At 50.9% G+C, this 26,065-nt stretch overlaps 1 protein-coding gene across 1 annotated transcript in view; it reads left to right on the top strand.

The window, feature by feature from the left end:
• EIF2AK4 (eukaryotic translation initiation factor 2 alpha kinase 4) overlaps positions 1–3,310 on the top strand; it is a 152,168-nt gene extending 148,858 nt beyond the window's left edge. Inside the window, exon 39 of the mRNA XM_069731721.1 lies at positions 2,698–3,310. Coding sequence (XP_069587822.1) covers positions 2,698–2,755 — 58 coding nt within the window. The 3' untranslated portion in view covers positions 2,756–3,310. The remainder of the gene's footprint in view (positions 1–2,697) is intronic.
• The last annotated feature ends 22,755 nt before the right edge of the window (positions 3,311–26,065 follow it).

Genomic DNA, 26,065 nt, shown 5'->3' on the forward strand with positions numbered 1-26,065 from the left:
AGGCAGCAGCGATCAGGCCCCTGCTGTGCTGTCGCTGGTCGGGGAAGAAAGTCCAGAACTTTATTTGGTCGCTGGACTCCCCGTAGACATCGCTGAATCGGCGTGTGTGACACCGATTCAGCGATGTCTTCACTGGTAACCAGGGTAAACATCGGGTTACTAAGTGCAGGGCCGCGCTTAGTAACCCGATGTTTACCCTGGTTACCATCGTTAAAGTAAAAAAAACAACCACTACATACTTACCTACCGCTGTCTGTCCCCGGCGCTCAGCTTCTCTGCACTCCTCCTGTACTGGCTGTGAGCGTCGGTCAGCCGGAAAGCAGAGCGGTGACGTCACCGCTCTGCTTTCCGGCCGCTGTGCTCACACAGTCAGTACAGGAGGAGAGCAGAGCACAGCGCTGGAGGACAGACAGCGGTAGGTAAGTATGTAGTGTTTGTTTTTTTTACTTTTAGGATGGTAACCAGGGTAAACATCGGGTTACTAAGCGCGGCCCTGCGCTTAGTTACCCGATGTTTACCCTGGTTACCGGCATCGTTGGTCGCTGGAGAGCGGTCTGTGTGACAGCTCTCCAGCGACGCTGCAGCGATCCGGATCGTTGTCGGTATCGCTGCAGCGTCGCTAAGTGTGACGGTACCTTTACGCTATTCCACATTGATAGTTGTAAATTGGTAATATCAGATGTGCTATATTAGTAGGGAGCAGTGACAAGGCTACTATGGCTTAGGTTGGTGTGAATACAGCCTCATCCAGGAGAGACCCCAACCTTTACTTAGGCCTCTTTCTCATGTCAGTGTCTCCAGTAAGTGGGGCGACAGTTTTCACACTTACTGGAGACACTTGTGCACAGACCCATACACCTGAATGGGTTATGTGTGTCTATGTCAGCATGATTCCATGGACAGTGTGTCTATGGGCAAAACGCGCTGACTTGTCAGTTTTTTTTGTTTTTGTTTTTTTTTTTTAGCAGCAGCACATGCTACAAAACGTCCTGCACACTGACTGCATCCGTGAGTCATCAGTGTGACACATACCAGCACCTGGGAATCAGTGGTACTATTCGCGCTGTTCCCAGGCGCTGGGTTCTGAAGACTGCTCACATCATTGTCCCCCTGCTCTGCCTGCAATCAGCGCGCACAGAGGACAATGTTGACAGTTGTATTCAAGTGTAAAGGTACCGTCACATTTAGCGACGCTCCAGCGATATAGACAACGAGCCGATCGCTGGAGCGTCGCTGTTTAGGTCGCTGGGAGACGTCAAACACGGCAACAGCTGAACGATGTAGGAGCGATCCAGTGACGTACTTATCTTTCTCGCTGGTTGTTAGCTCTATGTAAAAACATTGCAGGCATCGTTGCTTTTGCTGTCAAACATGATGAATCACGCCGACTTGACGACCAAATAAAGTTGTGGCCTTCTAGCTCCGACCAGTGATGTCACAGCGGGATCCAGATCGCTGCTGCGTGTCAAACACAACGAGATCGCTATCCAGGACGCTGCAACGTCACGGATCGTTGTCGTTCTCGTTGTAAAGTTGCTCAGTGTGAAGGTACCTTTAAATTAAGAATAATAGTAATAATAAAAAAAAAAAATCACATTTTACTAACCTTAACACCTAACCCCCTGAATTCATTGTCCCCTGTAAACAAATAATAATAAAAAAAACAATGCTACCCTGTACAAAGTTGAATGTTTACCTCCAGTCACAGGTGCCGCTGATGGGAAGTATAAATAATAACGTGGATCTCTCTGTATTTTTTGATAACCGGCCAGGCAAAACTGTCAGCTTTAGCAAGGCTGGCAATCATAAATAGAGGGGTCCCCTCACCATTTAATTTTTTTTATTTTTAAATTAAAAAAAAACTGCATCCTCCCCCTCACTTTTGACAAACAACCAAGCTACAGCTTGGGGCTGGTAAGGTGCCGTGGATATTGCTCACCCACCCCCGTATAAGAAATAACAGCCTGTAGCCACCCCAGAAAAGGTGCACCTATTAAATACGCCAATTCAAACGCTTTGCCCTGCTCTTCCCAATTCCCTATGGCTAGCAGGGTTCGTATTTGTGGGATTGATGTCACCTTTTTAATGTCCAGTGACATCAAGCTCACAGCTTACTAATGGAGAGGTGTCTATCGCTCTATTCTAGTCTTGTTGAAATGGAAGGTGTCAAATTCATTAAGAGGTGTAGATCGATCATTGGGTGACTCAAATAAGTGGTGTGCCAGAAGTGCTACTCTAGTGTGCGACTGGAGTAGCATTTCTGGTGTACAAAGCAACAGCATTTTGACAAATTTGACAGGCTGGCATCGCTGACTCAAACTGGCAAAAAAAAGGCAAGTGTTAGCAAAAACCTTGTGACTTCTCAAAATTAGTGATGAGCGAGTGTACTCGTTGCTTGAGTTTTCTCGAACACGCTTGGGTGATCTCCGAGTATTTGTGACTGCTCGGAGATTGTTTTCCTTGCCTCAGCTGCAACCAGGCAACCCCCACATGTACTCAGCCTGGCTAGTGGCTGTAAATCATGCAGCTGCGACAACAAAAACAAAATCTCCGAGCAGTCACAAATACTCGGAGGTCACCCGAGCAACGAGTACACTCGCTCATCACTACTCAAGATTCTTTTCTAGTTTTTTAGCACACAGTCACATACGCTTAAGTGAGAATGAATGTAGTTAATTCTTTTTATCTGCTTCTTAGGGTGCCGGTTCTTGTGCTGTACAGTTATCGAGATGATTACTACAAGATTCTCTTCTAAGCCCTCTCCAGCCTTGGATGGATGTGCAATCTTACCTTTTATAGTATTCTCAGGTTTGAGGAGCCTTGAACTGTTACAGGCTGGACCCCATTTCAGTAAATTAACAATAACTTGACCCCACGGGACCAGCCATATTAATGCCGTGCTGGCCCCTGTACTTGGAACCACAATGACTGTACTGCAGGCGCGTTGTGAGCCTCACTGTGAACGCTTACCTAGATGTAATATGGCATTGCTGCATTTCATTTACAGAGACACACTAATGTTTTTGTTTTTTTATTGTTTTGTATACATTCCTGCTAACTTAGTTTGTATAAATATACAGATTTTGGCAAAAAAAAAACAATTGTTATAAATCCTTAGGAACAATGATTATCAATTCTGCTAGTGGTTTTAATGTTTTGTTAGGATGTAAAAAGAAAAAAAATAAGTTTCATGAACAAAATGAAAATCCACAATAGCGCGTATACAAATAGGAAAAATCAAAGTGCCAAGCTGTTCCAGTCAGGAGCAACTACTTTATAATAAAGTCCAATCACAATTCTCAGATTGATACATGTCATCTCATGAGATCAGATTTTTTTGAGGGGCTGATGGGAGAATCTTATGTATGGGCTATTTTACATATTTATTCACACATCGGTAATTGCACTAGATCTACAGGAGTTTCTTACTGTCACACACTGCAGACTCCTCTTCTGACGACCAGATTGTGATATGTGCTCACATTTCCTCTGTATTCCCCCATGCGGGTGGACTGTTGTGGATGCACTCTGCTTCTCGCAAAATAAAATTATGAGAAGCAAAGAGTCTAGTTGGCATGTGACTGCAACTGCAAATCACATGTGGTCACCTCTCCGCCCACAGAATCGTGACCTTCTGTTCATTGCACACTGTCAGGATTCGGCTGTCAGTGACTACAGAATTTTCTTTTCAGACTACGCAATACTTTTGATATTTATTTAGGTTGTTAGTATAATATCCAGGTTTTCTACTATTACTCTGAACACTAAAATGTGGAGGCGAGAAATTTGCTTTTAGAATCCGACAATTCTCCCAATGTGCAGGTGTGGAAATTCATGCAAAGGATCCGCTCTCCTATTTTGCATCAAGCAGAATTATAACTCCAAATATTCACCATAACCAAGGTTGGGTTTCAGTACTCCAAAAAAAAATAAATCAATAACTATCACAAAATGTACCATCAGGATATAACCAAGGCAAAGGAGGAAGTACATAAAGTTAAACAATAAAAAGTAATATTTTATTGATAATAGACAATATATTAAACAGTAACAAAGAAAGGTGCTAGATAAAAAGAGGGAGTTTTTTTTGTTTTTTGTTTTTTTAACCATGAGATATGAATAAACATACAGCAACTGCATTCCGCAAATCATTAATTGGCTGCAAACGAAATTGCATAAAAAGATGTGTATAGACAGCCTTATGTTTGGGGTATGTCTCATGGCCACAAACAGCATGCCTTAATATAGTATAATCCAAAACCTACAATAAATGCCCATAAATGAATGGGAAGGTGGAACGGAGTTGCTGTGTTTATGGTGCAAATGCAAAATTTGTGTTTATATTAAAGCTTTGTGAATTTTGCATTTGCACCATAAACACAGCAACTCCGTTCCACCTTCCCATTCATTTATGGGCATTTATTGTAGGTTTTGGATTATACTATATTAAGGCATGCTGTTTGTGGCCATGCATGTTTATTCATATCTCATGCTTAAAAAAACTCCCTCTTTATCTAGCACCTTTCTTCGTTACTGTTTAATAATTTATTTTCTATTAATAAAATGTTACTTTTTATTTTTGAACTTTATGTACTTCCTCCTTTGCCTTGGTTTTATCCTGATGGTAAATTGTGACAGTTATCAAACCTTTTCCAGTCTGAGTATGGACTGTGATGTCTGAACTAACTGTGGGTCTCCTGCTCTGAACTAAGCCTCCTACAGTCATGGCCAAAAGTATTCTGCAATTCTGTCAGATAATACTCAGTTTCTTCCTGAAAATGATTGCAAACACAAATTATTTGGTATTATCTTCATTTAATTTGTCTTAAATGAAAAAACACAAAAGAGAATGAAGCAAAATATTGATCATTTCACACAAAACTCCAAAAATGGGCCAGACAAAAGTATTGGCACCCTCAGCCTAATACTTGGTTGCACAACCTTTAGCCAAAATAACAGCGACCAACCGCTTCCGGTAACCATCAATGAGTTTCGTACAAAGCTCTGCTGGAATTTTAGACAATTCTTCTTTGGCAAACTGCTCCAGGTCCCTGATATTTGAAGGGTGCCTTCTCCAAACTGCCATTTTTAGCATTTTTAGATCTCTCCACAGGTGTTCTATGGGATCCAGGTCTGGACTCATTGCTGGCCACCTTAGAACTCTCCAGTGCTTTCTCTCAAACCATTTTCTAGTGCTTTTTGAAGTGTGTCTTGGGTCATTGTCCTGCTGGAAGACTCATGACCTCTGAGGGAGACCCAGCTTTCTCACACTGGGCCCTACATTATGCTGCAAAATTTGTTGGTAGTCTTCAGATTTCATAAGCCATGCACACGGTCAAGCAGCCCAGTGCCAGAGGCAGGAAAGCAACTCCAAAACATCAGGGAACCTCTGCCATGTTTGACTGTAGGGACCGTGTTCTTTTCTTTGAATGCCTCTTTTTTTTTTTTCCTCCTGTAAACTCTATGTTGATGCCATTGCCCAAAAAGCTCTACTTTTGTCTCATCTGACCAGAGAACATTCTTCCAAAACATTTTAGGCTTTTTCAGGTAAGTTTTGGCAAACTCCAGCCTGGCTTTTTTATGTCTCGGGGTAAGAAGTGGGGTCTTCCTGGGTCTCCTACCATACAGTCCCTTTTCATTCAGATGCCGACGGATAGTATGGGTTGACACTGCTGTACCCTCGGACTGCAGGGCAGCTTGAACTTGTTTGGATGTTAGTCGAGGTTCTTTATCCAACATCCGCACAATCTTGCGTTGAAATCTCTTGTCAATTTTTCTTTTCCGTCCACATCTAGGGAGGTTAGCCACAGTGCCATGGGCTTTAAACTTCTTGATGACACTGCGCACGGTAGACACAGGAACATTCAGGTCTATGGAGATGGACTTGTAGCCTTGAGATTGCTCATGCTTCCTCACAATTTGGTTTCTCAAGTCCTCAGACAGTTCTTTGGACTTCTTTCTTTTCTCCATGTCAATGTGGTACACACAAGAACACAGGACAGAGGTTGAGTCAACTTTAATCCATGTCAACTGGCTGCAAGTGTGATTTAGTTATTGCCAACACCTGTTAGGTGCCACAGGTAAGTTACAGGTGCTGTTAATTACACAAATTAGAGAAGCATCACATGATTTTTCGAACAGTGCCAATACTTTTGTCCACCCCCTTTTTTATGTTTGGTGTGGGATTATATCCAATTTGGCTTTAGGACAATTATTTTTGTGTTTTTTCATTTAAGACAAATTAAATGAAGATAATACCAAATAATTTGTTTTTGCAATCATTTTCAGGAAGAAAATGAGTATTATCTGACAGAATTGCAGGGGTGTCAATACTTTTGGCCATGACTGTTAGTGCTAAGGAGATCTGGACCCTGTCCATACTCAGGTGGTGAAACTGTGTGAACCAGGCCTAACCTTCACACTACGAATTCTGGGGGACACCCAGGCAGAACCACTCTTAGGGATGTGTCCACGGGCCGAATTACATCCGGAATAGCAGCGTCCAGATGTTACAGCATAGTGGAGGGGATTCTATGAAATCCCATCTCCACTATGCGTGCGAACACGCACCCGGCGGCCCTGCGTTTCCAGACATGCGGTGCGTCTTTTTAGAACGCAGCATGTCAGTTTACCTTGCGGCGACACTGCACCGCTGCAAGGTAAAACACAGGGCCCTATGTGTGGGGTGCGATGATACCGGATGTGTGCAATGAACACATCCGGAATCATCGTGTCTCCAGAAGGGGGCGGTCGAGTTTTCCGCTCCGTCCAAAGTGCCAGCCATCCTGAATGTGGACACATACTCTATACTGTGCAGACACAATGGCAGCAGCTTTGATAAAGGTTCATGTGATGCAGTCTGATTTCACCAAGTCATTGCACGTGCTGGTGATATAGTGTTATGAGAGTTTGAGTGTTCTTGAATAATATGTTTGAGTCTCTGCGGCTGTTGGACAATCCCCACATGTGTTGCAACTGTCTACCAGCTGCAGGGACTCAAACATTATTCAAGAGCACTCAAGAAATTTGGATAACACGATATCAGAGCACATCCGCTCATCACTAATGAATACTATTCAATTACTGAGTTTTTAATTTGAGAAAAGTTCAAAAGGTTTACACTTTAACAACATCTGGAAAAGTCACTTTTTTTTGTTGACAGATTCACAAAATGTTTTTATTAAAAAAGGTTTTTTGGCACAACAAATCCAGTAACATCTAGAGTGTTAGTGTTTCTCAACTCCAGTCCTCAAGAACCCACAACAGGTCATGTTTTCAGGATTTCCTTACTATTGCATAGATGATGGAATTAATGCTTGAGCAGGTGATGAAATTATCAACTGTGCAATACTAAAGGTACCGTCACACTAGACGATATTGCTAGCGATCCGTGACGTTGCAACGTCCTGGCTAGCGATATCGTCCAGTGTGACAGGCAGCAGCGATCAGGCCCCTGCTGTGATGTCGCTGGTCGGGGAAGAAAGTCCAGAACTTTGTTTCGTCGCTGGATCTCCCGCTGACATCGCTGAATCGGCGTGTGTGACGCCGATTCAGCGATGTCTTCGCTGGTAACCAGGGTAAACATCGGGTTACTAAGCGCAGGGCCACGCTTAGTAACCCGATGTTTACCCTGGTTACCATCGTTAAAGTAAAAAAAACCAAACACTACATACTTACCTACCGCTGTCTGTCCCCGGCGCTCAGCTTCTCTGCACTCCTCCTGCACTGGCTGTGAGCACAGCAGCCGGAAAGCAGAGCGGTGACGTCACCACTCTGCTTTCCGGCTGCCCGGCGCTCACAGCCAGTACAGGAGGAGTGCAGAGAAGCTGAGCGCCGGGGACAGACAGCGGTAGGTAAGTATGTAGTGGTTGTTTTTTTTACTTTAACGATGGTAACCAGGGTAAACATCGGGTTACTAAGCGCGGCCCTGCACTTAGTAACCCGATGTTTACCCTGGTTACCGGCATCGTTGGTCGCTGGAGAGCGGTCTGTGTGACAGCTCTCCAGCGACCAAACAGCGACGCTGCAGCGATCCGGATTGTTGTCGGTATCGCTGCAGCGTCGCTTAGTGTGACGGTACCTTAAGGAAATGCTGAAAACTTGACCTGTCGGTGGGTCTTGAGGACTGGAGTTGAGAAACACTGATCTAGAGTGTTTTTTTTTTTTGGCAGTAAATTTTGGGCATCGTGCAAAATTCATGAGATATACGGTACTTGAAGAAATCTGTCTGGCCAGCCCCTTTTTGTTGACACATCAGCTCTGACAGAGAAAGGGTTGGTTAATGAAGTCAGCCAGACTGCTCCTTTCTGTGGCAGAACACACCGAAAAATGGAGTGGATTAGTGCTGATTAAGTCACCTTACATGGCAACTTTACAGAACACCAATTACAGATGAATACATCATCCACCATCAATGGGGTAAGGAAAAACAGGTTTGGTCCAAAGAGAGGATGTTGATGAGCATGCACAAGACCACTCCATTCTCTATGGGACTGCTGGAACCAGCTGGGCACAGTACTCCGTCCCATGGATAATTCAAAGGGGACATGCATGCTCAACCTCAGCTCCAGTTGGATGGAACAATTCAGATTTCTCCTTCGCCTCATTGGGGGACACAGGACCATGGGTTATGCTGCTGTCACTAGGAGGCTGACACTAAGCTGAGACAAAAAAGGGTTAGCTCCTCCCCTGCAGTATACACCCTCATGCTGGCATGCAGAGACCCAGTTTAAGCTTAGTGTCCGTAGGAGGCACACTGATTTTTTTCTCTCTTTTTTCATCTATTCCGGACGAAGGGGGCGACGGATTCTTCTAAGGTCCGATCTCCCCCGAACCAACAACAGGCGAGCACGGGAGTTTCACCTCACCGTATCCTCTCCTGCGACGTGGGAGCCACTGCCTGAGCTGTCCTTTTTTTGGGCGACGGTTTCTCCCCTAATGGGCCCCGATCTCCCCTTATACAGACGAGCACTGGTGTTCCTACCTCCAGTATCCTCCTCTGCAGCCAGGCCTTTTTATTGCCGGACATCTGCCCTGTCCACCAGGTTCTACCCTCGGCTGTACAGTGGCTTTATCCCAGTGGCGTCCGTGCAGACCACACTGCATCACCAATGTGACTTGTGACTCAGGTGGTGGACGGTTCCTCTCCACCCCCCATGTGGGGTAGGTGGATAGAAGGCTTCCCAACCCCTGCACCGTTCCTATATATGGCACCATGGTTCCCTCTCACCTCCATCTTCAGGGTAAGTGCCCGGTGGGGGGACTGGGGGGGGGGTGTCGCCGGCGGTCAGGAGGGCTCCTCATCCCTGGGCTCCATCTGCAGGCTTTTTGGGCGGTCCCTGTCCCTTTCCGGCGCTCGCGACCGCGCGCCGGGCCGAGGCCGCAAATTTAGTCCCCGGCTTCGGCCTAGCCGCTGGTCGCCGCCGCTAAGCTCCGCCCACTCCAGCCAGTGTCTGTGGTGCCGCCCCCCGCTCCTGGCGCTTCTCTCAGCCGCCGAGATTTCTCTTCCTGATCTCGGCGGCCATCTTGGTCCCTCTCCTCAGCGCCGCAGCTCCTGCCTGTCGCATCTCTGGCGCGTCAGTGGCCCACGTGCAGCCGGCTTCCTCCTCTCAGAGTGAACACCCCAGCAGTTCGTCTCTCCTGGATAGCGGGACACAGGACCGGGGTAAGGAGACATCGTTAGCTCCCCTCTGCAGCGCCCTCTCAGTCACTGGTCACCTCTATATAGACCCTGTAATTTTGTCTGCATTAGCATCATGTCGCAGTCAAGGTCTAAAAAATCTTCTAAGGTGCATACAACCTTCTTTTCTGCGTGTACCACCTGCCAGGCCCCTCTTCCCAGGCCTCAAAGCTCTCCCCTCTGCTCTGCCTGCGATGCCCCGTGTGCCCAGGAGCCCTCCACCGCCGCCGACCCTGGAGTACCTAGCCCCCCCCGTGGGTCGCCTCGCTTTCTCAGTCCGTGGATTTTTTAGTTAACGCCATCAAGTCCATTCAAAATCCTCCCGGGGAACGGGGCAATCCGCTACAGGTGCTAAGGGATCCCTCCATAGCAGGGGAATCGTCGGCCAGCAGGGGCCGCTCGCCTCTTAAAGAGGCACGGTCGTCCAGAAAACGGACCCGTACTACCTCTCCGGAGCGTTCTCCTCGTCACTCAGACTCTGGCAGCTCCACCTCTCGCTCACCCTCTTTGGGGGCTCGAAGCGTTCAGGACTCTGAACATGAGTCTGAAATTTCTTTGGATCCGGAGGCTCCGGAGTTCAGAGCCACGGTTGACTCCCTCATCGTAGCAGTCAATCACGCACTAAAGGTGGATGACGATTCTAATTCCGCTCCGGAACATGCGGTCTCCTTTTCCAGAACCAAGCGTTCTCACAAAGCTTTTGCCTCTCATCCAGCCTTCCTGGACATAGTCAGGCGTCACAGGGAACACCCAGACAAGCGCTTCACGGGTAAGAAGGTCTTGGTTTCCAAGTATCCCTTCTCAGCTGATCTCGTGAAAGACTGGACGGATCCCCCCACGGTAGATCCGCCGGTCTCGCGCCTGGCTTCTAAGACTCTTCTCTCAGTCCCGGAGGGCGCTTCAATTAAGAGTCCCACCGAACGCCAGATAGACTCTCTAGCTCGCTCGGTGTACGAAGCCTCTGGCTCGTCCCTGTCTCCCTCCTTCGCCGCGGCCTGGGTGTCCAAGGCTATGGTTTCCTGGGCGGATGCCCTAGCGAAATCCATTAATGAGCAGGACCTCCCCTCGGAGATGGCGGACCTGGCTAAGCAGCTAGCCATGGCCAGCGATTATGTTATGTTCGCATCTCTCGACGCGGCAAATTGCGCTGCTTCGGCGGCTTCCAACGCCATCGCTATTAGAAGGGCCCTTTGGCTCAGAGATTGGCGCGCAGACTCTTCCTCTAAAAAATCCCTGATTTCTCTCCCTTTTCAAAGCGGGCGTCTTTTCGGCGAAAAGCTTGACCAGCTTATTTCCGACGCCACAGGGGGAAAGAGCAAGTTTCTTCCCCAACAGAGGCCCAAGGCGGCTTTCCAGCGCCAGCCTTACTTTCGTTTTCGGCCTTTTCGTACCAACTCTGCCTGGTCCAATCCCTCTGGCCTTCCCAGATCGGACCGCTCCGCCCGCGCAGACAGAGACGTTCGTCCATCCTTCAGACCTAATCCCTCCTGGCGCGGGAAACCGAGGCAGCCCCGAACCAGAGGTTCCAGACCTCCCAGATTCCCTTCTCAATGACTCGGGAACAGCGCCAGTCGATCCCAGAAGAGTAGGCGGTCGTCTACTCCTTTTTCAACAAGCCTGGCTCTCCGTCGTTCACGACGAATGGGTCAGAGATCTGGTATCGTCTGGCTACAAGATAGAGTTCTCCTCTCCCCCTCCCACTCGGTTCTTCCCCTCTCGTCTTCCCAGTTCGGGAGCTCAGTCTCGCGCCCTTCTTTGCGCCATCCACTCCCTCCGCCAGAGCGGGGTCATCGTGCCGGTCCCGGAACACGAGAGGTTCAGAGGCTTCTACTCAAACCTCTTCGTCGTGCCAAAGAAGGACGGGACCGTTCGTCCCATTTTGGATCTGAAGCTTCTGAACAGGTGCGTGAGAGTCCGGCACTTCAGGATGGAATCGCTCAGATCAGTCATCTCCTCCATGGAAAGAGGGGAATTTTTGGCCTCGATAGACATCAAGGATGCCTATCTTCACATCCCGATCTTCCCGCCTCATCAGAGGTTCCTTCGCTTTGCCATTCGAGAGGACCATTTTCAGTTCACAGCCTTGCCCTTCGGTCTCGCCACGGCGCCCAGGGTGTTCACCAAGGTCATGGCGGCTGTCATGGCCATTCTTCACTCTCGAGGAGTCGTCGTATTACCTTACTTAGACGATCTCCTCATAAAGGGCCCGTCGTTTCAGGCCTGCGAGTCAAGCGTCCACATTACCCTGGATTCGCTTTCTCGCCTGGGCTGGCTGATCAACTTAGACAAGTCATCTCCCGTTCCTTCCCGTCGGATCTCCTTTCTGGGAATGATCCTGGACACTTCAAGGGGGCTGGTTTTGCTTCCTCGGTCCAAGGTCCAAGCGCTCCAGCAGGGAGTCCGTACACTCTGCCATCCTCGCCCGCGAACCATTCGGTTCGCCATGAAGATCCTGGGAAAGATGGTTGCGGCAATCGAAGCTGTTCCCTTCGCTCAACTCCATCTCCGCCCCTTACAACAGGCTCTGCTGGACAACTGGGACAGGAGTCTCTTTTCTCTCGACCTCCCTTGTCCCCTGTCTCCTCGGGTCAGACATTCTCTCATTTGGTGGACCCTGGGACCATCTCTTCTCCAGGGGAAGTCCTTCCTCCCGTTCCGCTGGTTAGTGGTAACCACCGACGCCAGTCTTCTTGGCTGGGGGGCGGTGTTTCTTCACCACTCGGCCCAGGGTCGTTGGACTGCTCGGGAATCCAGCCTCCCCATCAACATTCTGGAGATTCGTGCTATCAGACTTGCTCTGATTCACTTCCACGCTCTGCTTGCGGGTCACCCAATAAGAGTCCAATCGGACAACGTCACGGCGGTGGCTTACATCAACCACCAGGGGGGTACCCGCAGCAGGGCGGCGATGAGGGAAGTCTCTCTCATCCTTCGTTGGGCCGAGACCAACCACTCCATCATCTCGGCGGTGCACATTCCGGGAGTCGAGAACTGGGCAGCGGACTTCCTGAGCCGCCAGGGCCTTGCCTCGGGGGAATGGGAACTTCACCCAGAAGTTTTTCACCAGATCTGTCTTCGCTGGGGGACCCCGGACGTGGATCTGATGGCATCCAGATGGAACGCCAAGGTCCACAACTTCATCGCTCGATCTCGGGATCCCCAGGCCATTGGAGTGGACGCGCTAATTTCTCCGTGGCATCATTTTCAACTCCCATACGTGTTTCCTCCTCTTCCCTTACTGCCGAAGGTCATCCGAAAGATCAGGACGGAGGGAGGACCGGTCATTCTGGTCGCCCCAGACTGGCCTCGTCGCGCTTGGTACGCGGAGCTCGTTCAGCTCGTAGCCGACGTCCCCTTGCGGTTGCCAGACCGCCCAGACCTACTTCGCCAAGGACCGATCTACCATCAGAGCTCAGGGGCCCTACGTTTGACGGCGTGGCTGTTGAAACCTGGATTCTAGCTCGTGCTGGTTTCTCTCAGCAGGTCATTCCTACCATGCTAAGTGCTCGCAAGGCGTCCTCTGCCTCTATCTACCACCGCGTCTGGAAGACCTTCTTTTCTTGGTGCAGGCTCCGAGGGCTCCCTCCGCTCAGCTTCTCCATCCCTTGTATCCTGAATTTCCTTCAGTCCGGTCTGGATTCCGGTTTGGCCCTGAGCTCTCTTAAAGGTCAGATCTCAGCCTTATCCGTGCTGTTCCAGCGTAGGATCGCCACCAACCTTCAGGTCAAGACTTTCATTCAGGGAGTCTCCCATGTTGTTCCTCCTTACAGGACGCCTTTGGAGACCTGGGATCTCAATTTGGTCCTGGGGGCTCTCCAGGAACCGCCGTTCGAACCCCTTCAAGACGTTCCGCTCTCTGTTCTCTCTTGGAAGGTTGCCTTCCTGGTAGCGGTGACGTCCATCAGAAGGGTTTCAGAGCTCGCCGCTCTATCCTGTCGGGCACCTTTCCTTGCCTTTCATCAGGACAAGGTAGTCCTACGTCCTTCTCCCGCGTTTCTTCCAAAGGTGGTCTCATCTTTCCACCTTAACGAGGACATCATCCTTCCCTCCTTTTGTCCGCAGCCTAAACATAGGGTCGAGAAGGCTCTCCATACTCTGGACGTGGTACGGGCTCTCAGGAGGTACATTTCCAGAACGGCACACTTCAGAAAATCGGACGCCCTTTTCGTGCTCCCGGAGGGTCACAGAAAGGGTTTGGCGGCGTCTAAATCCACGATAGCTAGATGGATCCGATCTGCTATCCAGGAATCCTATCGGGTCAGGGGCAGTCCTATCCCGGCGGGGATTAGAGCTCACTCCACTCGGTCGATGGGTGCTTCCTGGGCCATCCGGCACCAGGCATCAGCGGAGCAGGTTTGCAAGGCCGCAACGTGGTCCAGCCTGCATACCTTCACAAAGCATTACAATGTGCATATCCAATCCTCTGCGGACGCGGCCCTTGGCAGGCGTATCCTGCAGGCGGCCGTTGCGCATTGGTAGTCAGATGGTACATGAAGTTACGTGGTTGTATTGTTTCCCTCCCAGGGACTGCTTTGGGACGTCCCATGGTCCTGTGTCCCCCAATGAGGCGAAGGAGAAATAGGGATTTTTGTGTGTACTCACCGTAAAATCCTTTTCTCCGAGCCACTCATTGGGGGACACAGCACCCACCCTGGTAGCCTTACGGCTAGTTATCTTTTTTAGTCTTTGACTGTTGTTTGACATGTTATGTTCCAATGTTTTTTGATATATTGTTCTCATTATCCTACTGCTTTTGCACTTAACTGGGTCTCTGCATGCCAGCATGAGGGTGTATACTGCAGGGGAGGAGCTAACCCTTTTTTGTCTCAGCTTAGTGTCAGCCTCCTAGTGACAGCAGCATAACCCATGGTCCTGTGTCCCCCAATGAGTGGCTCGGAGAAAAGGATTTTACGGTGAGTACACACAAAAATCCCTATTTTCCATGCTTAAGTAAGACAATACGGTAAAGTATGACATGCTATTGATCTCCTTGTAAGACAGTATTTCTGCCATGTCTGCGCATTCCCTTGGTAAAACCTTACAGCACATTTTGTACGTGCTCACATTCTGTAATGTGCAGAAAGGACACAAGTCATGATGCCTGTTGTATAAAGGGTCTTTCTTCACTATATGGACAACAGAAGCCCTTGGAGATGTTCATCATTAAAAGAAATTCAGCAGTAAATTTTTGGCATGTAATCTAAGAGCAGTATAAAATGACCAGAGAGCCTGATCCTAGCGATGTCACTTCCTGAACTGTTTGGTGCAGTTTTGATAGAATCCCTGTTTTCTCTGCCGTAGGTAGTTCAGCATTCTGACCACTGTAATATGTGTAATCCCACCCCCACCTCCGATTGGCAGCATTTAAACAGTGTATACATGAAGCTGCCAATTAAAGGTGGTGAGGTTACATAGATTAGCCTGACTGCTGTGCACCTGAGACCTAATCAGGCAGTGATGATTTCCTGCTGATTGTATTAACCCCTTCATGACGGAGCTTTTTTCGGTTTTGCAGTTGTTTTGCGCTCCCCTCCTTCCCAGAGCCATAATGTTTTTATTTTTCTGTTAATATGGCCATGTGAGGGCTTATTTCTTTAACGCCTCTCATTGGGGGACACAGGAACCATGGGGTGTATGCTGCAGACACTATGCAAATAAAAAAGTTAGCTCCTCCTCTGCAGTGTACACCCCACCGACTGGCATTATACTCTTCAGTTTTAGCTTAGTGTTAGTAGGAGGTGGACACGGGTCTTTCATTAGACCCTTATCTACCTCAATGTGCGTCGTTTCTTTTCAGGTTATCCGGAGGGATACAGAGTGAGCAGTCACACCTGTAGTCCCACAATCGGACTATGAGTACGGCGTGTACTGCCACCCCGTAACCTCATAAATCCCTCACCAGAACCAAGATCCTAGCACACAAGCGTGCTTAGAAGTTCGGTCCTGGCTCCGTCCCCCACCCACTCGCCCACCAGAGCCTGTCGGTGGAGGAGACGAGGACGTCCATCAGCTCCCTGGACGTCTCATACCCTTCCTGTCAGGTTAGTATCGGCGTGGAATGTTTTAGGTGAGTATTTCCCCCCATCCCACATCTTTTATAGGGGGAGGGGGGGGGGTCTTGTTAGGGGCTCCCAAACGGCAACCCGTTCATACCTGTCATCGCCTGCGTCCATACAGTGGACGCGGCCGGGATTGTTGTTTCGCGCTGTGACATCCGTAGGCTCGCTTTCTTCCCCCCAGTCAGCACCTCTTCCCCCTATTCAGCAACGGCGGCCCTCTGCTTTCTTTCCGGCGCGGGGCCCTTACAGGCTGCCGCGCCGCTCTTCTATATGTCTGCACTTTGGGCTGCCGTACGTTTCTCCTGCGGCGCACTACTCGGCGCTGCGGCTTTTCATGGGGCACCATCCACAGCGCGGCAGCACTGCAAGCTGTCGCGCCGCTTCTCCCTGCGGCGCTCTGCTCTGGCGCCACAGGAGGTCGTTCTCTGCGGCGCTCTTCATCGGCGCATGGGCCTCCTGCCTGGTAGGCGACCGCGCCGCCAGCTCTCCCTTAGGGCGCTCTATTCCGGTGCCGCGACTCCTTTCCTCAGCCGCCGGCTCCTAATTTAGGCCCCGGCTTCGGCCGGGGCCTACTTCCGGTTTTCCGGCTCCCTCACTTCCGGTTCTGCGGGCGGGCTTTTTCCCGCCCGACTTACTGTACCCTGCCCACCGGCGCCTCTGCGTCTGGCTCCGCCCCCTTCCTCCTGGGACTCTCATCTGGTGTGCGCACGCTTCGCAGCAGCAGCAGCTCGCCCCTTCACCACCGCATCTTCTGTGGGGACAGCACGTTCTGCGCAGTATACAGCAAGGGCAGGAGTTATCCACCGTCTAGTGGGACATCTTCCAGGACCGGGTACGTGAGTAGCTGCACTGCAGACTGACACCCCTCTCTGCGCCACTGTCCCCTAACCCACTGGCATCTTCAGGGACCTCTCAAAATGTCTTCTAAAGGGGGCCGCTCTCGCCCCCCCTACTTCATCTTCTGCCTTAGTCACGTACTTTGCATGTTCGTCCTGTAACAGCAAACTTCCCTCAGGTCAGTCCTCCCCACTGTCAGTCCTGCTTCAACCCGATTATTCCCACCGCCCAGGATCCCCCGGCTGCTCCGCCTGAGAGTGATACCCCCATCCCAGGCTGGGCCTCCTCTCTGTCACAATCGGTGGCCGATTTAACACGGGTGTCTCAAACCCTGGTGTCCGGGCTGGATCGGTTACCCCTGCAGACCCCTGCCGTGGCCAGCGGGTCGCAGGAACCGCCACCCGAACCCTCCTTGATAAGCCACAAAAGGTCCAGACAGGAACGTCGGTCTGAGTCCTCTTCTCGTTCCATCTCGCCGCACGGCCCTCCACCGCGGTTGGTGTCCCACCGATCCTCCTCCCCTGAGTCAGGCGAGGCATTATCTGATGCGCCCTCGGAGGATATTTCGGAGCTGGATCCTAACCAAATCGCCACCATGAGTGAGACGGTCCAGAACCTCATTGGGGCAATAAACCAAACCTGTGGCATCAAGGATCCCTCTACAGAACCCGCAGATCAGGCGGTTTCGTTTAGACGGGCCAAACCACCTTCTAAATTTTTCGCTCCTCATCCCGAATTCGAGGAAATCTTGTCCAGAGAGAGAGAGAATCCGACCAGACGTTTTCAGAGGGGAAAACGTCTGGGGGTCTTATATCCTTTTTCACCAGCACTTACCGCCAATTGGACGGTCTCTCCCTCGGTGGATCCCCCTGTTTCCAGGCTGTCCACCAACACGGTGCTTCCACTGTCCGGCGGAGCATCTCTGAAGGATTCTAACGATAGTTATAGAATCCTTCGCGAAATCTGCTTTTGAAGCGGCTTCAGCGGCTCTATGTCCAGCTTTTGCTTCCACTTGGGCCTCAAAATCCATCTCTAAATGGGCCAAGGATCTACGGCGAGGTATCCTGGACGGGGCGCCTCCCGCGCAATTAGCGGAACTTGCCAACCAGATTTCCCACGCTGGCGATTACCTGGTCTCCGCCTCCCTGGATGTCGCGTCTTGTGCGGCTCTGGCTTCCAGCAATGCCATTGCCATCTGCCGGACCGTTTGGCTCAAGGCCTGGCAGGCGGACTTGTCTTCCAAAAAGTCCCTCACTAGTCTGCCCTTCCAGGGCTCTCGTCTCTTTGGGTCCCAGTTGGACCAAATCATTAAGGACGCCACCGGGGGTACAAGTTCTCTTCTCCCCCAGGCTAAGCCTCGTCGCCCTCCTAGACGGCAGTTTCGCTCTTTTCGTCGCTTCGCTGCGTCAAACTCCTTTTCCCAGCAGCAACAGAGGCCACAGGCTCGTCAAGAGAAGAAGGCGGTGTCCTTCAGGCCCACTCCGTTCTGGCGTCCTCGCTACTCCCAGGGTAGATCCTCCAGGCCTAGGACTGGAAGATCCACCTCCGCATGACTCTCGGCAGGACTCCAGCCCAACTCCCAGATTGGGCGGCCGTCTTCTCCTTTTCAGGGACGTCTGGATTTCTGCAGTAGAGGACGCTTGGGTCAGGGAAGTTGTATCCTCGGGATACAAGATAGAGTTCGCGTCCCGACCCCGGGATCGTTTCTTCTAATCCCGTCCTCCAAGAGATCCCGCTCTAGTTCCGGGCTTCTTCGCAGCCATCGCTTCTCTGCTCAAATCCGGGGTAATCGTTCCCGTCCCAGAAAAGGAACGGTTCACGGGTTTCTACTCGAACCTTTTTGTGGTACCGAAAAAAGACGGCAAGGTTCGACCCATTCTGGACCTCAAATTGCTGAACAGGAGAGTTCGCCTGAGACACTTCAGGATGGAATCCCTTCGTTCAGTAATTGCTTCCATGGAGGCTCAGGAATTTCTATGCTCAATAGATATCTACGACGCCTACCTCCATGTCGCGATATTTCGCGGACATCACCGTTTCCTGCGCTTTGCAGTGCAACGAGATCATTTTCAGTTTGTCGCCCTGCCGTTCGGTCTCGCAACCGCGCCAAGGGTGTTCACGAAGATCATGGCGGTGCTGATGGCCATCTTGAGAGTCAGAGGCTTGGTCCTATTTCCATACCTCGACGACATCCTCATCAAGGCTCCGTCCTTTGCTCAGGCTCACGAAAGCCTGTCCATTGTTCTCGACACCTTAGCCCGTTTCGGGTGGCTGGTCAACGGGAAGAAGTCCTGCCTTATTCCTTCTCAGCGCATCATCTTTCTGGGCATGCTTTTCGACACTCGTCAGACCAGAGTCTTCCTTCCCAAAGACAAGAGATCCACTCTTTGTCGGGACATACGCTTGCTCCAGGGTCCTCGGCCTCCCTCCCTCCGATCGGCCATGAAGGTTCTGGGGAGGATGGTAGCTACATTGGAAGCGATTCCCTTCGCCCAATTTCATTCGCGACCCCTTCAGCAAGCCATTCTGTCTCAGTGGGACAGGTCTGTCTTCTCCCTGGATCGGCCGATCAGACTCTCTTCTCGGGTCAAGCGGTCCCTCAACTGGTGGCTGACGTCACCTCTCATCTCCCAGGGCAGGTCCTTCCTTCCAGTTCACTGGCAGGTGGTGACAACGGACGCCAGCCTGATCGGCTGGGGTGCGGTTTTTCGCCACCTGACTGTTCAGGGCCGTTGGTCGTCGCAGGAGTCATCTCTGCCAATCAATGTCCTTGAAATTCGGGCCATCTTTCTGTCCCTCCGCCACTGGGAAAGGATCCTCGGGCCTTCCAGTCCGGATCCAGACGGACAACGCCACGGCTGTGGCATATGTCAACCATCAGGGGGAGACCCGGAGCTCCTTGGCCCTTGCCGAGGTATCCAAGATCCTCCTCTGGGCAGAGGCAACGGTTCCGGTGATGTCCGCGGTGCATATCCCCGGCGTGGACAACTGGGCTGCCAACTTCCTCAGCCGCGAGGGCCTCGCGGCAGGGGAATGGTCCTTGCATCCGGAGGTCTTCCATCAGATTTGTCTTCGATGGGGGACTCCGGACGTGGATCTCACGGCGTCTCGAATCAACAGGAAGGTTCCGGAGTTCGTCTCCAGGTCCCGCGATCCTCTCGCAGTGGGCGTCGATGCTCTGGCCATTCCTTGGTCACAGTTCGAGCTGCCCTACCTGTTCCCACCCCTTCCATTACTTCCCAAACTGTTGAAGATCAAAGCGGAAGGGGTGCCGGTCATCCTGATCGCCCCGGATTGGCCCAGGAGAGCTTGGTTCGCGGAGCTCGTCAACCTTCTCGCGGACGCTCCCTGGCGCCTTCCAGACAGGCCCGATCTGCTGTCCCAGGGTCCGATCTGCCACCCGAATTCTCGGTCGCTCAGTTTAACGGCGTGGCTGTTGAGACCGCGGTTCTAAGAGCGTCCGGCCTTTCGGACCGGGTGATTCACACCATGATTCAGGCTCGGAAGCCTTCGTCTTCCAGGATCTACTACCGTACCTGGAAGGCTTACTTCCGTTGGTGCAAATCCAACCGCGTTCCGCCTATGGTTTTTTCCCTGCCTTCTCTTTTGGCCTTCCTTCAGGCAGGACTGGATTCGGGCCTGGCTCTTAGCTCCCTAAAGGGCACTTGCCATCCTCTTTCAGAAGAACTTGGCCTCTCGGCCACAGTTTAAGACCTTTTTTCAAGGAGTAGCCCACGCTGTCCCGCCGTACAGGGCCCCTGTGGACTCATGGGACTTAAACCTGGTACTGGAGGTTCTGAGGGTTTCCCCCTTTGAACCTCTTAGGGAGATTCCTCTATCTGTTTTATCTTGGAAGGTGACCTTTCTTGTGGCCATCACATCTATTCGCCGCGTTTCCGAGTTGGCGGCCCTGTCTTGCCATCCTCCGTTTTTGGTCATTCACCAGGACAAGGTGGTCTTCCGGCCTCCACCTTCTTTTCTTCCTAAGGTGGTTTCCACCTTCCACCTCAACGAGGACATCGTTCTACCTTCCTTTTGTCCAGCTCCGACTCATCCTCTGGAGCGATCGTTGAACAAGCTGGACCTCGTCAGGGCAGTGAGGATCTATCTGGACAGAACGTCCACTTTCCGGAAGACGGATTCTTTTTTTCGTCATTCCTGATGGCACGCGCAGAGGCCAACCGGCTTCTAAAGCGACTATTGCTCGCTGGATCAGAATGGCAATTTTGAAGGCTTACCGGGTCAAGAACAGAGTGCCCCCTCCTGAGATTAAGGCTCACTCTACCCGGGCAGTCGGCGCCTCCTGGGCGGTGCACCACAGGGCTTCCGCCGTACAGCTTTGCAAAGCGGCAACTTGGTCTTCCATCCACACGTTCGCCAAATTTTACAAGGTCCATACCTACGCTTCGGCGGACGCCGGCCTAGGCAGAAGGATCCTGCAGGCAGCAGTGGTGAGTCCTCTGACCTGATGGAAGTCTGTTTTTTCCCGCCCTAGGGACTGCTTTGGGACGTCCCATGGTTCCTGTGTCCCCCAATGAGAGGCGATAAAGAAAACAGGATTTTTGGTTGCTTACCGTAAAATCTGTTTCTTGAAGCCTCCATTGGGGGACACAGCTCCCTCCCAATGTTTCTGTTGTTATCTGTTGTATGACTGTTCTCACGTTTACAGTTCTCAAGTTTGTGGTTATGGTTTTTCAACCTTGTTCTTTTCTCTTACTGCTTTCTCACGAACTGAAGAGTATAATGCCAGTTGGTGGGGTGTACACTGCAGAGGAGGAGCTAACTTTTTTATTTGCATAGTGTCAGCCTCCTAGTGGCAGCAGCATACACCCCATGGTTCCTGTGTCCCCCAATGGAGGCTTCAAGAAACAGATTTTACGGTAAGCAACCAAAAATCCTGTTTTTTTGCAGGACAAATTGTACTTTTGAGCGACATCATTGGGTTTTGCATGTCATGTACTAGAAAATGGAAAAAAAAAAAATTCCAAGTGTGGTGAAACTGCAAAAAAAAGTGCAATCCCACACTTGTCTTTTGTTTGGCTTTTTTGCTAGGTTAACTAAATGCTAAAAGTGACCTGCCGTTATGATTCTCCAGGTCATTGAGTTCATAGACAGATAAAAAATAACCTAGACATGTTTGCTAAGTGGTGAAAAAAAAAAACAATTGCGCAATTTTCTGATAGCCATAGCGTCTTCATTTTTCGTGATCACGGGTTGGGTGAGGGCTTATTTTGCGTACCGAGATGATGTTTTTAATGATACTTTTGGTGCAGATACGTTCTTTTGATCGCCCGTTATTGCATTTTAATGCAATGTCGCTGACCAAAAAAAATGTAATTCTGGCATTTCTAATTTTTTTCTCACTACGCCGTTAAGCAATCAGGTTAATCCTTTTTTTTTTTTTATAGATCGGGCAAGTCTTAACGCGGCGATACCAAATATGTGTTGGTTTGATTTTTTGTTTTTAAATTTTGCTTTGAATTGCTTTGAAAGGGAGGTGACAAACTTATTTCTCCTACGCCTCATTGGGGGACACAGGACCATGGGTGTTATGCTGCTACCATTAGAAGGACACTAAGTGAATATAGAAAGATTAAATCCTCCTCTGCAGTATACACCCTCCTGCTGTCTCAAAGTGAACCAGTTCTTGCTTAATGTCTGTAGGAGGCACTTGGGCCTAGTTTTCAGACCCCAACATTTATATTTGATTTTTACTTTTCTGTAAATTTTTATTTAACGGAGTGAAGGGGGTGACGGATCCTTTCAAGGTTCCGATCTCCCCCGAATCGTCAACCGGCGAGAACGCGGAGTGTCGCTTCCCCTGCGACGTGGGATGCCATACCTGAGCTCACTTCAGGGGCGACTGTAACTTCACGGTCCAGATCTCCCCACACCAGCAACGGGCAAGCACATGAAGTGTCGCCTCTATGTATCCTCTCCTGGAGCCAGGCCTGTAGCCAGACATTCTGCCCAATACAGAGGCCCCCACTATGGCGTTCGTGCAGCCCCCACTGCATCACCACTGATTAAAGCGGATGATGGAAGGAGGCAGAAAGACTGTCCACCCCCGTACCTATTAGGATGGTGGATTGAGAGTGAACCCTAGGACCAGCCTGCAGATCCGGCTCTGCTACATCCGTGAGTAAGACTTCAGCTGGTTAAAGAGGCTCCATCTGGGCGTGGGTCCTGGTCCCGGGGAGGGGAAGGTCTCCCAGTGTCCGGTGGCAGTCTCCCTTGTACACAGCTTCAGCTTTTTTTTTTTCCCTGCCCCAGAAGTCGCCAGGGTTCCGATCCCATTCTCCAGGTAGGTTCGGCGGGCGCGGCAGTGTAAGATCGTGGTCCGCATTCTCACCCGGCCCGAAAATTCAGTCCCCGGCTTCTAGCCGGGATAGGCGGCGGCGGACGTCACGGCCTGCACTTCCCTCGGGCCCAGAAATTTAGTCCCCGGCTTCTAGCTGGGATAGGCCGCATTTTTAGACCCCACCTACCGGGGGTGGCACCGCCTGTGTGTTCTGGCGCTTCTCGTGCTAAACGAGAAGCGCCTTCCTTATCTCGGTGGCCATCTTCTACACATCCGGCAGCGCAGGCAGCGTTTTTTTTTTTCTGGGAGCCTGGACACAGCAGCAGCAGCGCTGACAGAAGCGTTGCGTGGGCACAGACAGCGGCACCTCCCTGGGGACTAAGACACAGGACCTGGGTAAGCTGCAGAATCTTAGCTTAACCCTCCTTTGCACGTACATCCTCCCTCTCTCTGGCACAGAAATGGGGTACACTATGTCTCAATCTAAAGCTGTATTTCCCAAACTCCAGTCCTCACGGACCCCAACAGTTCATGTTTTCAGGATTTGCATAGTGCTGCACAATTGAGAGAACTCCTGATACTTCCATCACCTGTGCAATACTAAGGAAATCTTGTTGGGGTCCCGGGAGGACTGGAGTTTGGGAAATACTGATCTAAAGCATCCAAAAAGACACATACTGTTTTTTGCCTCTTGTACCACTTGCAAGCTGTCTTTGCCCAGAGGCCACAATACTGCGTTCTGCGTATTGACCCGATAACTGCCCAGGAGCCACCCCCCACTGCTACCGACCCTAGCGAGCCCAGACCCCCTGAATGGGCTACTTCCCTGTCACGGTCTATGGCTTCTCTGGCCAAGGCGATAGACTCTCACCGGGACCCTTCCTTTAGTCAGGTTGTCAGTTTGTTGGTTGCGAAAAACCCTTCCGTCAGTCAAAACTCATTCAGCAGGGGTCGTACTTTATCAAAAGGTGCTCATGCTTCTAGAAAAAGGACACATGGCACGTCCCCAAAACCACCTCGTGCTTCGGTCTCCGTGAGTTCGGCTTCTCGCTCCCCCTCTCCAGGGGTTGATAGCGAACATGATTCAGAATATGAATCTGCTAAATGATCAGGAGACAGTTGATTCCGTCATTGAGTCAGTCAACAAGGCTCTGAGGGTGGATGAGGAACCCGTATCTATCCCATATCACGCCGTGTCCTTTAACCCCTTCCCGACCTGTGACACAGCGTATGCGTCATGAAAGTCGGTGCCAATCCGACCTGTGACGCATATGCTGTGTCACAGAAAGATCGCGTCCCTGCAGGCCGGGTGAAAGGGTTAACTCCCATTTCACCCGATCTGCAGGGACAGGGGGAGTGGTAGTTTAGCCCAGGGGGGGTGGCTTCACCCCCTCGTGGCTACGATCGCTCTGATTGGCTGTTGAAAGTGAAACTGCCAATCAGAGCGATTTGTAATATTTCACCTAAAAAAATGGTGAAATATTACAATCCAGCCATGGCCGATGCTGCAATATCATCGGCCATGGCTGGAAATACTAATGTGCCCCCACCCCACCGATCGCCCCCCCAGCCCCCCGATCTGTGGCCCGCTCCCCTCCGTCCTGTGCTCCGCTCCCCCGTCCTCCTGCCCGCTCCCCCCGTGCTCCAATCACACCCCCCGTGCTTCAATCAAACCCCCCCGCACTCCGATCCCCCCCCGTGCTCCGAACCACCCCCCCTGCACATCGATCCACCCCCCCTGCACACCGATCCACCCGCCCGCACACCGATCACTCTCCCCCATGCTCCGATCCCTCCCCCCCGTGCTCCGACGCCCCCCCGTGCCCTGATCTCCCCCCCCCCGTGCCCTGATCTCCCCCCCTTATACTTACCGATCCTGGCGGGGTCCCGTCCGTCTTCTTCCCCGAGCGCCGCCAAGTTCCAAAATGGCGGGCGCATGCGCAGTGCGCCCGCCGAATCTGCCAGCCGGCAGATTCGTTCCAATGTGAATTTTGATCACTGTGATATAATCTATCACAGTGGTCAAAATAAAAAAACAGTAAATGACCCCCCCCATTTGTCCCCCATAGATAGGGACAATAATAAAATAAAGAATTTTTTTTTTTTTCACTAAGGTTGGAGTTAGAACTAGGGTTAGGGTTAGGGTTAGGGGTAGGGTTAGGGGTAGGGTTAGGGTTTCGGTATGTGCACACGTATTCTGGTCCTCTGCGGATTTTTCCGCAGCGGATTTGAAAAATCCGCAGTGCTAAACCGCTGCGGATTTATGGCAGATTTACCGCGGTTTTTCTGCGCATTTCACTGCGGTTTTACAACTGCGATTTTCTATTGGAGCAGTTGTAAAACCGCTGTGGAATCCGCAGAAAGAAGTGACATGCTGCGGAATGTAAACCGCTGCGTTTCCGTGCAGTTTTTCCGCAGCATGTGTACAGCGATTTTTGTTTCCCATAGGTTTACATTGAAATGTAAACTCATGGGAAACTGCTGCGGATCCGCAGCGTTTTCCGAAGCGTGTGCACATACCTTTAGAATTAGGCTATGTGCACACGGTGCGGATTTGGCTGCGGATCCGCAGCGGATTGGCCGCTGCGGATCCGCAGCAGTGTTCCATCAGGTTTACAGTACCATGTAAACCTATGGAAAACCAAATCCGCTGTGCCCATGGTGCGGAAAATACCGCACGGAAATGCTGCGTTGTATTTTCCGCAGCATGTCAATTCTTTGTGCGGATTCCACAGCGTTTTACACCTATTCCTCAATAGGAATCCGCAGGTGAAATCCGCAGTAAATCCGCAGGTAAAACGCAGTGCCTTTTACCCGCGGATTTTTCAAAAATGGTGCGGAAAAATCTCACACGAATCCGCAACGTGGGTACATAGCCTTAGGGTTAGGGTTGGGTTGGAATTAGGGTTGTGGTTAGGGTTAGGGGTGTGTTGGGGTTAGGGTTGTGGTTAGGGGTGTGTTGCGGTTAGGGTTGTGGTTAGGGTTACGGCTACAGTTGGGATAAGGGTTAGGGGTGTGTTGGCGTTAGAATTGAGGGGTTTCCACTGTTTAGGCACATCAGGGGGTCTCCAAACGCAACATGGCGCCACCATTGATTCCAGCCAATCTTTTATTCAAAAAGTCAAATGGTGCTCCTTCCCTTCCGAGCCCCGACGTGTGCCCAAACAGTGGTTTACCCCCACATATGGG

The sequence above is a fragment of the Ranitomeya imitator genome, chromosome 1 (assembly GCF_032444005.1).
Source record: "Ranitomeya imitator isolate aRanImi1 chromosome 1, aRanImi1.pri, whole genome shotgun sequence".
NCBI classification, from domain to species: Eukaryota; Metazoa; Chordata; class Amphibia; order Anura; family Dendrobatidae; genus Ranitomeya; species Ranitomeya imitator.